The following is a 14,575-nucleotide window of genomic DNA, read 5'->3' as shown; positions in this document are numbered from 1 at the left end:
TGGTTGCTGCGGAGACAGCCCAGGGAGGTCTGCAGCGGGGAGTGGGGCCGAGAGCAGAGCAGGCCTCCTTGGGCGCCAGGAACACAGGGGGACGCCCGGGCACAGTGAGGACCAGCCTCCCCTCCCCAGTGCCCACAGCAGCCTCTCCAGACCCCAAGGGCCCAGGCCCCCAGCCTGCGCTCGCCTGCCTGCCGCTGGTCTTCCAGCTCCTGGGCCCTCCTGCCCTAGACCTCAAAATACAAGAGCCCCAGTAGGGGCCAGAGAACAGACTGGGATCACCCGGCTTGGTGTTGGGGGTGGGGGCTGTCTGTCCATGGCCAGAGTATCTGGGAGCCCTGAGGGCCAGCACACGGGGCAGGGGGCAGGGGTGGTATTTGCAGGAAGTGGCGTTTGGCTTGGGCCTGAAGGTTGCCCTCACCTCCCCAGGAGGGAGGACCAGCCTTCGTGGAGATAGATAGATGCAGGCAGGGGGTGAGGCTGCCCTGCCTGCCAGGCCTCCCGGCTCCACCTGACGGCATGGTGCCACGTGAGCCGTGGGTCGGGGGGCTGACCCCGGCCGGGGATGGTCCCGCTGAGCCCTCAGCTCTGAGGGGCGGGTCAGAAGAACCTGAGAGAGGCCGAGGCCTCTGCAAGGATCCGGCAGAGCCCAAGGTCGCCGTGAGACAGGTCATGGAAGCCGCAGGAGCAGCACGGCCAGCTTGCGGGCAGAAGCCGCAGCCAAGCGGCGCCGCGGCCACCTGTCCAGCATCCCGAGGGCGGGTGGGCCCGGCGGGGCCCCGGCCCAACAGCTGCGCGGCCGGCTGCTCCCCCGACCCGGCCCGGGCGGGTGCAGGGCTTCGCGATCCCAGACCGCGGGCGCCGCGTGGCGGCCGCACAGAGAACAACAAGCGGACGGGGCGCGGAGCGGGGGCGCCCCGGCTCGGGAGGCCGCCCTCCAAGGGCCCGGGCCGCGCGGGAGCAGGTGCCCCGAGGTGCGGGCCCGGCTCTCTGGGGGCCCGGGACGTGGGGCGGGTCGTTCTAGGTCATCCCTTTCCACCCGCCCCGGCAGGCGACGAGCAGTGGGGCTCACACAAGCGTGCAGGGTTTCATCTGGGGGGGACCCCCAGCCCCAACACCCAGGGGCAGACAGCTGGCCCACACTGGCCCGAGCACACTCTGGCCCCTAAACGGCTGTCCAGGGCAAAAGTCCCCGGGCCAGGCTTGGCGGAGCTGCTGCGGGCTGGGCCTGGCGGGTCTCCCACCCCAGAGGCACCCGGTCCCAGAGGCGCCTGAAGGTGGCTCTCTGTTCTGGGGTTGGGAGATTCTGGTCTAGGAGGGAGTCAGGCCCCTCCAGGTGCCCTTAGCTCCCCAACCCAGCGAGGCCCCGAGGGTCCAGTCTGTGGTCTCTCCTACTGTACCTCTGGGCCCAGGCACTAGCTGTTGGTTGGCCGGCAGCCTCTTTCCCCAGACCCACCGCGCTGGCCTGTTTCCTGGACCACCCCTAGCACACCTGAGGTTGGGGGTGAGGGCCAGATGCCTTTTTCTGGAACAATGGAACCTGGGCCTCCCAGAGAAGACAAGGCCCCTGAGCATGGCCAGGGCATGAGGAGGCTGCAGACAGCGCCACCAAGACCTCAGGCTCAGGAACCAGAAACTGGGTCCTTGCTACCCCAGGACAGGGCTGGCTTCTGGGCCTGTTGGATTCTTTGATTTTTTTTTTTTTTTTGGCCACACCGTGCACCTTGGGGGATTCTTAGTTCTTGGATGAGGGACCCAACGCAGGCTCTCAGCCCTGACTGCACAGAGTTCCAACCACAGGACCACCAGGCAATTCCCTCTTTGCACCTTTAATACCAGCCCACATGGTTACTCAGCTTGACCCAGGGGTCCCTGCACTGCTTATGTGACCCTGTGCCCGTGAGGAGACCCTCCTGCTGTTAGGCCAGAACCCTAGGAGCCCCTAGCCCCTGGCGCCACCTTCACCACCCCTCTAAACCCTCCCCCAGGTCCCTCACTCTGCCTGCTTCTCTAGTCCCCCCTCCCTGAGGGCCCCCCCTGCCCTGGCCCATTGCTCCTAGTTCAGGCCTTCTCTGCCACTGGGGCGAGCATTCGACAAAGCGCCTAGTCTTCAAAGACTCGAATCCTCCCATGGCTCACCAGCCCCACCCCGGCCCAGCCCCCTGCTCCCTGCCGAGGTTCTCCCAGGCCCCCCGTGATGCCCGGCTCTAGACTTGGGGCCCCTGCCCCGATGCCGCCTAAAGGTCCCCCACTCTGGGAGTCTCAGTGTGAAGGGCGGACCCCCAGCACAGGGGCCCAGGGCGTAAGCACACCCTCCCCACCAGCCTGGCCAGCAAGGCAAGGTGACAGAGGAAGCCACAAGGCCCACCCCGGGGGCCCACCCCGTGTCCCTTTGGCATCTCACCCAGCTGGGTGCTCAGCCAAGTGTGGTTGCTCAGAGGCAAGACTGTTACATGCCAAACTGGCCGTCCTTCCTGCCACGCCGGCGCTGGTGATACCTGCCAGTGATACCAGGGTTTCAGCTGCAGGTGTGGGAGACCAAGGGTTTTGGAATCCTGATAAGCAAAAAAGGGTTGTTGATTTGATTTGGGTTTTTGGCCGCACCATGCAGCTTGCAGGATCTTACTTCCCCGACCAGGGGTTGAACCGCACCCTTGGTAGTGAAAGTGCCAGATCCTAACCACTGGACTGCCAGGGAATTCCCTATTTTAAACAGTCCATGAAGTGATGTAAAGATCTGAGACTTTCCATTTACCTTATCAGCAAGTGTTTTGGGGGAGGTGTATATGTGCCAGGAGCCAAGGACACTTTCTAAAGAGGAGCGTGTCCAAAGGAGACCCGAGTGCCTCCCACTGCCAGGGCCTGAGGCAGCAAGGACAGAGAGACGGCTCTGCTGGGGAGGTCACCGCCTGGCCGAGGAGTGACGGGCAGTGGGCCCTGGTGGGGGCCGGGTACCTGGCCATGCCCACTGGATGGGCAGGAGGCCGCAGAACCCACAGATGGCCTGCCCTGGCATCCTTCCCTCTGTGTCCTGAGTCCCCTGGAGGATGAGGTGGGACGCTCATGTGGGCGTGAGGACCAGGAAGCCGGAGGCTACAGGGAAAAGGCACAGAAGCTTAAAGGATTATTATACAAAAGCAGCCTTCTGCTGTGACCCAGGAGTGAAGACGCAGTGTGGCGTTCAGTGTTTCTCAAACAGGGAGTCAGGGGACCCGAGGTCTCAGGTCTGTGACTCCCCGGGGGGACATGCCAACCACAAGTTGCCGGGTCCTGACCCTCAGTGCCCCCAGCCCCTTCCTGTCCAGCTGGCCCTTGTGGATGACATCAGAGCCGGGGGTGGGCCCCTCCGGGTGGGCCCTGTGCTTGCATGGGCTGCGGGCTGCCCTCCCAGTTCACTGTGAGGGCTTCAGCAAGTGAAATACATTTAGTACCAAACCCCCCCTTAGGAGGGTTCCCAGAGTTTAACACGCATGTCAGCTCTTTCTCACAGGGCCCGGCAGATGGAAAGGTTCATTCAGCGATGGCTTGAAGGATGAGGTGATGCAATGGTAGCAGAGGCCCTAGCAGACACGCTGACAGCCGGGCCTCCCCCACACCTGCACCTGCCCCACGCAGGCCCACAGCTGGCGCTTCTGCACCCAGAGGCCAGAGCCCGGCTTGGCTGTGCTGCGCCCCTCAGCCCCTGTGCGACACTGCCGCCCAGCCTGCTCTGGGGTCTCTGCTGTCTCGCTCCTGACCAGCCTCGGCGGTCCCTGAGCCCCGAACCTCAGCCTCCCTGGCCTCTGGCGCCCACGTTCTCTCTCCAATGCACCTGCCCAGTTCTGACCTCCAGGTGTTCTGCCTGAGACAGAGGCGGGACGACTGGTTCACTGAGTTCTCCACCACCTCCGCGTCTGGTTGAGACAGTAGTTGCTCCGTTGGGTCTGACCCTTTGCCCTTTGCCACCCCATGGACTGTAGCCCGGAGGCTCCTCTGTCCACGGGATTTTTCAGGCAGGCATAGTGGAGTGGGTTGCCATTTCCTGCTTCAGGGGATCTTCCTGACCCAGGGATCGAACCCGTCTCCCATGTCTCTGGCATTGCAGGCGGAGTCTTTACCAGCTGAGCCATCAGGAAGCCCACAGGGCCGAGTGCACGGCAAGGCCTTGACAATGGTTTCTCACGTTGGTAACCCAAGCCTGATGGGATAGAGCACAACTTGGCGGGTGACAGGAGACGGAAGTCAAATCTCCCCCGTCTCTCTTCTGAACCTCTATGACTTGCTTGTCCTGGCCCTGGCCTTGCACAGGTCACACGTCCGCGGGCCAGGGTTGGCCACATGGCTTCTCTGCTTGAATCACTGGAAGGAACATGGAGAACACAGAGGAGGGCTTGCAGGAAGAGGCTGGGGAGAGGCAAAACCAGCTGCTGCCCCCGTGTAATGAGCGAGGGCAACAGGTCCTCAGGGAAGCAGAGCCAGGAGGTGGACGAGGGGGCAACCGTCCAAACGTTCTGGAAACGCTGGAAGGACTGGTCAGAAGTGCCGCCGCCCAGCTGGCTGGGCTGGCGGAGCAGGAGATGCTTAAATGGTCAGAAGTAGGTCTCCACTAATGAGTTTCCATAGCACACTAACTCAAACCTTTTCTCCAGGAAGACATTCTTTCCAGAATGCTCGCAGAGCTTTCCCTCTTACATGTTGGGGCAACTCCTGTGCAGGGCAGCTGGAGGGCACCCTCCTCAGGAAAGCAGGGCTGAGGCCACGCCTGCTCCGGATCTCTGGCCCTCACGCCTCCTGGGTTGTTTGAACGGGAACGGTTACCCCTTTACCCAGCCCCCCCAACCCTGGTCTGTGCTCAGGGAAGCTGCCTCCCTGTATCACTGCCCCCAACTAGAGTGAAGGCGCCCCCGGCCCCGGCCTGGCCCAGGACACACCCAAGTCAGACAGGACCCGAAGGTGAGAGCATGGGAACAGAACTCACACCTCAGACTCACAGCCTTTCTCCACTGCAAAGATAAGCTAAGAGATTTTTTGTTTATTTCATCAATAATTAAGGGTATACTAGTATGTATATCTCAAAATAATGCTGAATTATTTCAGACATGGTACTACAATAGTCACACGGTTGATGGAGGGGGATGGGAACCACACACTGGAAAGACACACCTTTATTACACATTGACATCAACGGCAAAGATTTCTCCAATTATTCTTGAGAAAAACACTATGAGTTAAAAGCTAAAGAGCTTTGTTTAGAAAAACCTGTATGTACAGGATAAGCTTAGAGCCTCAAAAAAAAAAAAAAGAAAAGAAAAGAAAAGAAAAACAGATTAGAAACTGGCCAAGTAAAACAAATGACAAAAATACTGGCTAAGCCTTTCAAATATACTAAATCATGTCAAATATCAATGTATTATACCAAGGCAGTTCAGCAAAATAGAGCATTAAATTGTACTTAAGACACATTCATTACATTGATTCTCGTAACTACTTCATTACAGGCTGATCAGTCTACTTGGAGCAAGAACGACCTGGAAGCAATGCTGAGGAAGGTAAAGAAAGCAAACATTGCCAGCCATTTTTTTTTTTTTTTTGCATGAGCAAGTATGATACAGTTTAATGCAGGCCCAAGGCCAAACACTTTGAGGGGGTAGGTAGGTTTTACTTCTAGTACAGATTCTCTTCACGTAAGATCATAAAATACAATGCGGTGAGCCCAACGTAAACAAATTACATGCAGCAGCCCATGGTCACACAATGCCTCCCAACAAGGGAGAAGGAAAGCTAAACCCAGTGTAGCCAGGGCTCATCAAGGGAAGAGGGTCATCAGCTACAAGGAGCTAGAGCAGACTGAAGTCAGGAGACGTCACTCCTCAGCAGTCACTCAAGGCTGATCTGATTATCTCAGGGACCAAAATAATCCACGTGAGAAATCCGAGATGACTGGACGGCTCAGTATCCTGGACTCAACCTGACGCTCAAAGCTGAGCCGTCTGAGCCGTCTCTGCGAGTCACGGGAAACTGCTGGAGATGAACGGGAGGAGAAGATGGGCTTTCAGATAACGGTGGACAGGCAAAGGAAGTGCTGACAATGAACTTTCAAATCTGAAGTTAACGTGAACAGGAGGCCTGGTGCAGGATGTGGGTACGTCTGAAGTGAGGTTACCGCCTTGATCGCCCACTGATATAACTCAAACTGTGCTTGAATTTAACAAGAATTTAACAAGATTTCATTTGGTTGGAATGAGCTACCAATAAGGGGCATTGAGAGCCCACTGGATGTGCAGACGGGAGGTTCATCACCCAAAGACCTCCGATTGCCCTTTGACCCCACTATCCTATGAATCTAGGATATTTCTAGTAGGAAGGACACGTCACGGCTCGTCATTATCGGGCAGCACTGAGACAAAGCGGAGATTCCTTAGGGCCACACATTTAATCTTTTAGGTATTTAGGGCTATTCCTTTATCCACCTTATTTTTCAGCTGTTTACAAAGTTAACAAATTAATATCTGAAAGAAAACAATGGATTACTTCAGAGTTCAAAAGATGTACTCTGATAGGATTGTTTCGTGAGGATGACTACAGAGCAGTTTGTTGTTATCATGCTGGGCACCATGTTATCAAGGCACTTCAGAACTTTGGGAAATTCTTTTGTTCACATCAACAGGCAACTGTAAAACTGGTTCCTCAAAACATACAGAAATATGTATACCCTTTAGTGGAAGAAGACCTTATTGGCCCTTTCAGGCACTAGAGAAACATCCATGTGCCAGTAACACGAGCTAAGGAGCACAGCAGGGGCCAGGAGCTCAACAAGCTGGCAGGCCTGGTCCTGCGCGGCTGCTGACGGCCTCTGCTCTCACTGCATCAGGAATGTGGAGCAAGGCGGTCCATTTTGAGGAAGCCCATTATGCAATGTGCAGACTTTTTTGCTTATTTTAGCATAACCTGATAACTGTTAACAGATTCCTATTTTTCACTATCTTACTATGGGTGTGGGTGTTTTATCTTTTTTTTAAAAAAAGTTCATTAACTTCATTTAAATGTTCTTATTGATTTCTAAGGGAAATTATACGTTTAGATCTTATAAACAAAAACAACTTGAAAGTATCAGCTGGTGCTTCAGCCCTTCTTCGCTGCAGTCTCAAAGGTGTTTTTGCTACTAATTTTCATAATTTTCCTATATTACTCACAAAAATAAGACTCCCTCCCAAAGGCAGGGTATAGGGGAACATACAGACACTGTATTTTAAGCAAAAGCATGTTTATCAAAGAACCAACCATCTAGAAAAAACATATTCTCACCCTATTAAATTGGGTGGGACCACTGGGTTTTATGAATGAAAAAAAATCCTTCTTTATTTAGCATAATAACAAAACATATCACTATACTGTGTTTGTGCTTGGACCTTACTTCTATTTAACCAAAAATTTCCCCCTTCCTCATAATTGTCTTAGTATTTATGACATATTTCTAGATTCTGAAATAGCTGTATTTTAATGCTTGAACAACCATTAAAAATGTTTTAAAAGCTAAAAAAAAAAAAGGTTTAAAAGCTGCCCCATTTCATTTTCTGATTTTTTAAAAAACCCCAAAAACCACACCACAACATAAGGATAGTGATCCAAATGCAAAAGTTAATACGCTGTAATATTTGTTTTGCAACATCAAAAGCAGCAGATACTGAATATAATTTGCTTAAATCATTAAATACTGAGATTGATATATGCATGTATAAATCACATTCAGGCTCAACGAGCTGAAAGCTCTCTACAGACACACAGCTGTGCGCATGGAGCGCAAAGCCAGCAGCAGGGGCCGCAGGCTCTCTGGCTGCTCAGTACTCCCACTCGTCCGACTTCAGGTCCAGATAGCTGAGGATGTTCTGCGCCAGCTTCACGGCCTGTTTCCGGGCGGCCTTACACTTCTCCTCACCCTGCGGGTCCACCGCATCCAGGGCGAGTAGCTGCTTGGTGAGCAGCTCTTCCAGGCGGATGTAGTTCTTGTCGGTTCGATTGCCGTCGAAGGAGAGCACTTCACCCTGGATCTCCGACAGGTTTCCCAGCACGTCCCAGACCGCCTTGTGTGAGGGGTGCTCCTCACAAGCCAACAGCTTTCTTTTTTCCAGGGCTTCCTTCAAGTCAATGTAAGTGATGAGGGTCTGCACTTCAATCACTGCTCTTCTCCGGGCTTCCCGGATGCAGGGGTTTTTTTCAAGACTCACCTCGTCCAGCTGTCCAATCAAAGCCTGTAGCTCTGTTTTGGCACTCAGGTACAATTCAGGAGGATTCTGTGCTTGGAGAAGTTCAGTTTTGATTTCTCTCATTCTCTTGAGGACCTTTTCTATTTTCAGAATGGAATGGTTCTGTCCTAGGTCAAATGCATACGTGGTGTCTGCTTCCTCTTCTAAGTCCAAGTATCTTAGTAACTGGTTGATATCTTCCACGACCTCCTTCCGATAGTTTCTGATTTCTGTGTGGCCGCACACATCGAGAGCGTCCAGGTCAGCCATCAGCCCCGAGAGCACACAAGATAAGTGCCTGCACGTCTCCTTGTTGTTCACACCCATCAGAAGGGCAATCAGTGTGCCTCTGGTCTTGTTTACTTCACACATCACAGAGTTGATCTTGGCAACAGAGGGGTGTGCGTCCTCAGAGAGCGGCAGGGAAGGCTGCTTCTTCATGCAGTTCTCGATAATCTCCTGCACGGCACATATTTTGGTTAAGGTGTGATACCGTGCTTTCCGTAGGGAGACCTTGCCTCCGGTCTTGACATGTGTCAGCCTCAAAATGACATCCTGGATGCCTTCCTCAAACTCATCAGTTACACAGTTGCCTCCACTATAAAACGGCACAACCTTCTCTTTCACCAGGGCCTGCGCTTCTTGAAAAATGTTCTGTATTTCGAGCCGGTGTGGGTGGTTTGCATTCTGCTCCAACTCTTTGAGAAGACGCTCTGTCTCTTGTGCCGCCCTCTTCCTGGCTTGCTGAATATCTCCTTTTCCTTCAGTATCTACAGAGTCTATTTCGAAAAGCTGTTTTGTGAGAATCCTCTCCAGTTTCTTGTAATTCTTGTCATCTGACAGACCACTGAAACCAAGTACTTGCTGTTCTATGCTTTTTACCTCCTTTTGAATTTCCTGAAGCCTACTAATAGAAGGGTGTTGGTTTCCCATCTCCATACTTTTGTTGTGTTCAGTTTCACAAGCACTAAAAGATGACAAAAATAACTTGTTACACCACAAAGCCTGAAGAATGGTACTTGTGTATTACCTCATCCTAAAAAGATATGCTTACGAAAGGGCCTGTTGTCACTGCAATCCAAAGACCACACTTCAGTACAGAAATCAGAGTCTATCAACCCCTCTCCTGCAAGCAACCTCCACACGGCAGCGATTGAGACTGGGTTATCGCCGTGTGGAAGATAAGCTGGAGTGCTGGGCCTGGGAACCTCGAGTTTCCTCAGTTGTGAAAGAGAACAGCGTGTGCCTACATGAGTACGGCATGAGGCTGAGCTGTCAGCTTGGAAAAAGCACAAGCACCTTAGGTCTTCACACTGGAAGCTGCTTCTTGGCAAGAGAAGGGCACCTTTGTGGAGAGTAAACCCGTAGCTCTTATAACCTTCCGGGCCTTTTGGGGGCATCTAAGCACTCCCACCCGGCCTGCTGCTGCTGCTGCTGCTAAGTCGCTTCAGTCGTGTCCGACTCTGTGCGACCCCAGAGAGGACAGCCCACCAGGCTCCCCCGTCCCTGGGATTCTCCAGGCAAGAACACTGGAGTGGGTTGCCATTTCCTTCTCCACCGACCCGGCCTAGCTTCCCGTAAAAGGAACTGAGCCACTGAAACAAACAATGGGGTTCGCAGGCCCTCGCGGAAGTCCCCGTTTCTACATGCCTCTCCACCCGTTAAACACTTCCGGAAAGACGCCCTGTTTCTCGCCCCACCCTTTTTGTACCTCATAAACCTTCCCTGCAGAGGCTTGAAATTCCACAGGGAAGGCGCCTGGCCTTATGATAAGGGCACTAGCTTGGGCTTTGGAGGCCTGGTACCCCCTAGGCCCTGTTATGCTCCCCCCCCCAAAACACACCCCAAGACAATGAGACAACGATGACTAACTCATTCATCAGCCTCCCATTAAGGCTCCAGAGTGGCTTAATGCATTTGCCCCCCACCCACGTTCTTGGGTTACTATCAAACGCTCACGGGCGGGGGATGGATGCTCAATCGAAACTAATCCCCTGCGGGTGTCCGAGCCAAGAACGCGCCTCCGGAGAGGCCCGGAGCGGCGGGCTGCCTGGGTTCTTTCCTCCCCCCTCGCCCTGCCCTCCCGGCACTTTACCCAGACGCGGTATGAGCGGGCTTGGTCTTGGCGTCCCGCGGGTGAAGTGGCCAGGTGGTAGGTCAGCCCTTTACGGGGTGCGGCACCGGAGCCGGGCCCCAAGCTGCATCCCTCTCAGCCCTCCCGGCTGGGTCTGGACGGGGCAGCCGGTGAAGGGGCCGGCGGTGGCGGCGGCAGCTACTGGCCGCGGCGGCCGCTCCGGGCGTCTCGCCCGGACCCCACGACGCACCCGCCGGCCTGACCTCACAATGGCCAGCGGGGGAGGGGGCGGGCGCGCTCGGCCGGGCCGGGCGAGCCGACGGGGAGGGAGGGGACTCGGGCCCGGCCGCGTCGGACCCGGGAGACGGGGATGGTCCGGGACCGCCCGCGCGGAGGGAGAGGGGCCGCGCTGCGGCCGCCCTCGCTCACCTGTGCCGCCCGCGCCATGGAGCGCCTCGCCGCCGACGCCCTGCGACTCCGCAGCTCCCGCCGTCGCCCCGGGCCGGGCCGAACACCCGCCCACCCCCCCCGCCTCGGGAAAAACGTCCTCCGGCGTCCGCGCCGCACTTCTCCCCTGGCCGAGCCCGCCGCCGGCCGCCCGGCGCAGAAGCCGCCGAGAAGGGCAGCTCCCGAGGAGCCGCTGCCCTGACGCGCCGTCAGTCCAAGCCCTCCGCCTGTCAGACGCCGCGCGAGCGCACGGTCGGCCGCGCCGGGCCCTCCCGCGGACTTTGCGACGGTGCCGTAAGGGAGCGCCTCGCGACGGCGCGACGCTGCCGTGCGGCGCGAGAGTCGGCGGAGGGCAGCCATGGCGCCCCGGCGGCCGGCGGGGAGGCTCGTCGTCACCGCTCTCTGCCGCGCCTTCTCGGGCCGCGGCTGTCAGCTCGCCCCCGAGCGCGGCGCCGAGCGCAGGGATGCGGCGCCGAGCCGGGTGAGTGAGGTTCCTGGAGAGGCCGGGCCGCGCCCCCCAGGGACCCCTGTGGTAGCGTCGCCCGCGTCGGCGGAGCTCCCCAGGAGCGGGGTCCGCGGGCCGGGCGCCCAGCGCTCCGCCGCGCGGACACAGGCGGCGGGGAGAGTGGGGCAGTCCCGAGCCTCCGAGGCTCCTGCGTCGCCGCCATCCCGGGGCTCTTGACAGAGCTTTTGTCAAGTAGGGGCAGAGTCCGCTAGCAAGTTGATTTGTACCGTATTTCTTGTCGAGGATAATTAGTCTTTATGGTTAAAGAGCTCTTGATATGAAGAGAATGTGTGCGCGCGCCAGCGCGTTTGGCTGCATTTAGATTGTTAGTGCTTTTCTTCAAGTGGTGACAAACATTACTATCGTATTTCGTAGGATCGTTCAACACGTTGAACAGTTAAACGGTGTGTGCCTATATCCCTGTTCCTGACCAAAGGTCCCCAAAGATGAATATCTGCAGCGGCAAGGAGTGGCAAGCAGTTTTTAGAAGTTTCCCGGCTCTGGGGAAGGATGTTTTAGTTTGAGGGAGCCCCAGAGCTTCATTCCAGCTCTCATATGAAAATATGGGCTAACGGCGCGGAATGGGCTGCAGATAGAAAGTTGAAACCAGGTTAAATCTAAATACTAACACTTCATTTGCCAACAGGCTAAGGACGGAGGCTGGAAAGCATCCTTTAAACCATCCTTAAAGAAGGACTAAAAAGAGCCTGTTAATTCCAAAGCGTGCCTGCCTGTTAGCAGGGCAGCTGGTCACTGGGATCCCAAGCCTCTGGTTCAGTTCCCTGATTGAGTGGCCACAGCCCCTGACTTCTATTCCTAGAACATAAAATGCAGCCAGCATCCCACTCTTTGGACAGAAAGGTACTCAACAGGTATCTGTAAATGCTCCGGAAGGGCAGACAGCTGCCCACAGGGCGAGGACTTAGCCCACCTTATTTTGTGAACAAGTGCTGGAAAAAAGGAGCGCCCAAACAGGTTTCTCCATTGACACCCAACCTTTTGTTAAAGTAAGTCTTACCGTGGGTCTGTTCCTTGAGACGAGCTCTGTCTTGCCTTTTGCAGTCCGGGTGACAAGCCGGTGCACACCTGTCAGACTGCCTGCACCTGTGAAGGCGATGATGCTGAAAGGGAAGCAGCTGACCCATGAGTCACACCTTCCCAGTTCTAGCCTTATGACTTGTGTTTTTCTTGGGATGTGTTCTCCATTATGCGAGGTATTGGCTGGGACATTAAAGAACAGTTCTTTCCTCAGGGAAATGTGTAATTCCTGTGTGTTTGGCCTCATCTTTCTATGCTTCCTGAGCACACGGCTCGTTCTCTAGGTAATTCCGTTCCTGCAGGCCAGAGAGACTGTTGATTTTAAATATGAGGTCTTCTTAGAAGTCACAGGCTGTAAATCTTTTTTTTTTTTTAATCTAAAGAGATAGATTTTAATCCTGTATTTCTACTTCATTCTATGTATTTTTAAAATTAATTCTTTGTTCTTCACTTTAGCTAAGGAGGTCTGCTTTTAGGATCTACACGATTTACCTCTCTTATCTCTGGCTACCAGTTTGTTTGTTTGTTAATTAATTGATTAATTTATTTGACTGCACCAGGTCCTAGTGGCTTAGTTGCTCCACGGCATGTGGGGTTTTAGTTCCCTGACCAGGGATTGAACCTGTGTTCCCTACATTGCAAGGTGGATTCTTAGTCACTGGACCACCAGGGAAGTCCCTGGGTTTTTTTGTTTTGTTTTTAAATTTTGTTTATTTATTGGCTGTGCTGGGTCTTGTTACAGTGCATGCTTTTCTCTAGTTGCAGCAAGCGGGGGATACTCTCTAGGTGGCAGGGCTTCTCATTGCTGAGGCTTCTCTTGTTGCGGAGCGTGGCTTCCAGAGCACAGGCTCAGTGGTTGTGGCCCGCGGGCTTAGTTGTTCCACAGCACGTGGGATCTTCCTGCAGCAGGGATGGAAGCCATGTTGCCTGCATTGGCAGGATTCTTTAGCACTGAGCCACCGGGAAGACCCCCCAGCTTTTTAAAAATTATCATTATTATTATTTTTTGGCTGCACAGCACATCTTGTGAGATATCCGTTACCTGGACAGGGATTAAACCTGGGCCTCAGTAGTGAAAATGTAGAGTCTTAACTATTGGACTGCCGGGGAATCTCTGACTACCAGTTTTTCATAGCAAAACATTATAGAACTTAGCGTTAAGCACCACTTTTCCTTCCAAATCCAACTTAAACTCAGCTGTCAGATCACATGCTCTCTAGCTGTGTCATCCCTGCTTATTCTTTATCTTTGTTGTTTATATCATTGTTTTACACCTTTGCCTGCATGTTTGGAATCATCTGGAAGAGTAAAAAGTACTGGGACCCTCCCCCGGAGAGTCTCATGTGGTTGGTCTGGGCATCAGGATATTTACTTATATTCTCCATTTGTCTAGTTGTTTTTCCCCCGGTTTTGTTAAGATAAATCATCAGGATTCTTTTTTAAATTTTAATTTATTTTTTAATTGGAGGAAAATTGCTTTACAGTGTTTTGTTGGTTTCTGCCATACAACAACGTGAACCAGCCGTGGAAGTGGAAGTGAAGTCGCTCAGTCGTGTCCGACTCTGCGACCCCACGGACTGTAGCCTACCAGGTTCCTCCGTCCATGGGAACCAGCCATAATTATTCATATATTCCCTCCCCTCCCTCCCCTCCCTCCCCTCTCTCCCCTCTCCATTTCCCACCCCTCTAGATTATCATAGAGCACCAGGCTGGGCTCCCTTAAAACATCAGGATTCTTGGGTTCAAATCTAATAAGTTCACAAGTTAGAGAACCACGGCTACGTGTTACATGCATTAATATTTGCTTATAGTCTGAATTTCATTGACATTTATACTTATAGTTAACATTTCTCAAGCATTTGGATGCACTGTTCTGAAAGCTTTGCATATTTTAATTAAACCTCACAGTTCTGTTCAGTAGGTGCTTTGATCATCCCTATTTACAGATGAGATTGGATAATTCAGTTCAGTTTAGTCTTCCCCTTCTCCTGCCTTCAATCTTTCCCAGCATCAGGGTCTTTTCAAATGAATCAGTTCTTCGCATCAGGTGGCCAAAGTACTGGAGTTTCAGCTTCAGCATGAAATTCATGTTCCAATGAATATTTAGGACTGATTTCTTTTAGGATGGACTGGTTGGATCTCCTTGCAATCCAAGAGACTCTTTTAAGAGTCTTCTCCAACACCAAAGTTCAAAAGCATCAATTCTTCGGTGCTCAGCTTTCTTTATAGTCCAACTCTCACATTCATACATGACTACTGGAAAAACCATAGCTTTGACTAGATGGACCTTTG

General features: G+C 53.6%; 2 protein-coding genes across 4 annotated transcripts in view; one reads left to right on the top strand and one right to left on the bottom strand.

Annotated features, from left to right (window-relative positions):
* Window positions 1–5,123: 5,123 nt before the first annotated feature.
* On the bottom strand, window positions 5,124–12,338 carry BAG5 (BAG cochaperone 5). Of its 3 annotated transcripts, none has more exons than XM_040256843.1 (2): window positions 12,264–12,338; window positions 5,124–9,186 (listed from the first exon to the last, which is right to left on the bottom strand). In XM_040256843.1, exon 2 carries the CDS (start codon window positions 9,156–9,158, stop codon window positions 7,815–7,817), a length of 1,344 nt encoding a protein of 447 aa, XP_040112777.1. In that variant the 5' UTR covers window positions 9,159–9,186; window positions 12,264–12,338; the 3' UTR covers window positions 5,124–7,814. The 3 variants fall into 3 exon arrangements, with proteins under 3 accessions (XP_040112777.1, XP_040112776.1, XP_040112779.1); XM_040256842.1 differs by lacking the exon at window positions 12,264–12,338 and adding an exon at window positions 10,723–11,008; XM_040256845.1 differs by lacking the exon at window positions 12,264–12,338 and adding an exon at window positions 10,315–10,406.
* The window catches only part of LOC120875145 (cytochrome c oxidase assembly factor 8), a 26,525-nt gene continuing 22,978 nt past the window's right edge, over window positions 11,029–14,575 (top strand). The window contains exon 1 of the mRNA XM_040256846.1: window positions 11,029–11,221. Within this exon, the coding sequence (XP_040112780.1) occupies window positions 11,099–11,221 (123 nt within the window). The 5' untranslated portion in view covers window positions 11,029–11,098. The remainder of the gene's footprint in view (window positions 11,222–14,575) is intronic.

The sequence above is a fragment of the Oryx dammah genome, unplaced genomic scaffold, assembly GCF_014754425.2.
Source record: "Oryx dammah isolate SB20612 unplaced genomic scaffold, SCBI_Odam_1.1 HiC_scaffold_16, whole genome shotgun sequence".
In the NCBI taxonomy this organism is placed as follows: Eukaryota; Metazoa; Chordata; class Mammalia; order Artiodactyla; family Bovidae; genus Oryx; species Oryx dammah.
Note: the sequence above shows the minus strand (reverse complement) of the source record. Positions and strands in the feature narration are given on the sequence as shown.

Excerpts from the sequence above, each read along its gene's own strand:
- BAG5 (XM_040256843.1), bottom strand. The coding sequence starts at position 9,158 with ATGGAGATGGGAAACCAACACCCTTCTATTAGTAGGCTTCAGGAAATT.